Here is a 1,961-nt window from a genome sequence, read left to right on the forward strand (position 1 = left end):
ACTTGTTTGGCGCCGGATAAGCAAATAGGCTCAAATGTGGGACGCTTTTTTTCCAACACACCCAAATGCTCATTATCAGAGATAAAAGCGTAACAACCAGCAACACTGTGGCTGTGTGTTTTTATCAAGCTGTGGTCAGTCTTTCTGCTTCGCCGCAAACACTCTCGCGAATCCACGTGATTGTCTTTATCTTGCGCGATACCAAACGCTAATCAAATCGGAGTTCCTCGAGTGGTTGATTAGTTCGTACGAAACCACCGTGCCACGATGTTCTGTTTGAGGGTATGGGCCGTGGCACTGCTCTGTGTGTTACTGCGTGCTCCACGAGTGGGTGCGATCGGTGCACGGTCGGTCAAAAATGGCCACTTGGGACTTGGGGTGCCAAATGTATCTGCTAAGCTCGTTGAAGCATCGTCGTACGTGCTGCCCAACGTATCGGCACCGGTGTCCTACGAACTGTTTGTCGATTTGAGCGATGAAAGTTTTCAAACGTACTCCGGAACGGTCGACATTACGTTCCAACAAATTGCCACCGGAAAGTCCCTGGCACTCAACAGTGTGGGTTTGATCGTAAACGAAAGCACGCTACGGGTTACGCAATCCACCGGAAATGCCATCCTGATCGAGCGGTTCGAGAATGTGCCCGAATCTCAGATGATCGTCTTACACTGCTCCGAATCGCTGGTGCCGGGTGAGGTTTACCGTGCGCATCTGGAGTTTGCGGGAAGCATCAACATTGATTTTTTCAAGGGCCTTTACAGAAGTAGCTACCGGACGGAAAATGGCGTCAAGTGAGTGAGACTGTGGATCTGCTACGGGAACGATATTAAGGAGCACTGTTGCCTTCCTTTTCACAGGTACCTTGCCACAACGTTCTTTGCCGCTATCTACGCACGAACGGTGTTTCCCTGCTATGATGAACCGGCTTACAAAGCAACATTTGGCGTAAAAATTCGACATCATGACAAACACACCGCTTTATCGAACATGCCGGCAATCGACAGGTAAGCCAGGTTAAGCATGTCCCAAATCGTTCACTAGCCGCTAAGCTAATGATCATTTTCTTGTTTCAGTGTTCCGTCCGGAGAGTTCGTGGACACGTCTTTCCAAACAACTCCGATAATGTCCACATACTTGGTGGCGTTTGTTGTATCGGAACTGAAAACGTTACCTACACAAGATGGACTTTTCCGTGTGTTTGCTCCGGTAACGTGTTCTTGATCAAACGGCGATAGAGCAGCAGAATTAATGGTGTTATCGATTTCAATACAGGAAGGCCGAGAACACCTCACACAGTACGCTCATGACTTTGCGTTTAGGGCGTTGCGCTACCTGGAGAACTTTTTCGGGCGTCAAAATCAAATGGCCAAGATCGATCTGGTGGCTATACCCGATTTCGCGATGGGGGCCATGGAAAACTGGGGCTTGATAACGTTTCGAGAAGATTATCTGCTGCACGAGCAAGGCGTCAGCACGGCACGGAGTGAACAGTTCGTTGGCGCGATAGTAACGCACGAGCTGGCTCATATGTGGTTCGGCAACGAGGTAACACCGGAGTGGTGGACTTACGTTTGGCTAAATGAGGGGTTTGCACGCTACTTTGAGAACTACATCACGTCACAGGTAATAGACATTTAATGATTAGAGTAAGTTTACTGTAAACTACCATTTTCGTTTTAGCTCGAGCCGTCCTGGAATCTCTGGGACCAATTCGTCGTTGTCAACGTGCACTCGGCCTTATCGCTGGATTGTCACAGAAACAACCGTGCAATGAGCTACTACACTACAGATCCGTCCGTACTGAACGAACTCTATGACTATGTAGTGTACGCTAAAAGTGCCTCCGTCATACGCATGATTCAGAATGTTATCGGAATCGGCTCGTTTCGGATGGCTATCAATGATTATCTGCGATCGCGCAGCTATCTCACCACCGCCCCGCAGTACCTTTACACAAGCAT

General features: G+C 48.8%; 1 protein-coding gene across 1 annotated transcript; it reads left to right on the forward strand.

Moving 5' to 3' along the window:
* Nucleotides 1-267: 267 nt before the first annotated feature.
* Nucleotides 268-1,943, forward strand: LOC128277048 (uncharacterized; the record flags this gene model as incomplete). The annotated part of the gene is made up of 5 exons (XM_053015499.1): nt 268-791; nt 858-1,004; nt 1,074-1,206; nt 1,273-1,623; nt 1,681-1,943. Coding segments are annotated over exons 1-5 (1,418 nt in total), but the record flags the coding sequence as incomplete, so codon positions are not given.
* Between the last annotated feature and the right edge of the window lie 18 nt (nt 1,944-1,961).

The sequence above is a fragment of the Anopheles cruzii genome, unplaced genomic scaffold (assembly GCF_943734635.1).
Source record: "Anopheles cruzii unplaced genomic scaffold, idAnoCruzAS_RS32_06 scaffold03608_ctg1, whole genome shotgun sequence".
Taxonomy (NCBI): domain Eukaryota; kingdom Metazoa; phylum Arthropoda; class Insecta; order Diptera; family Culicidae; genus Anopheles; species Anopheles cruzii.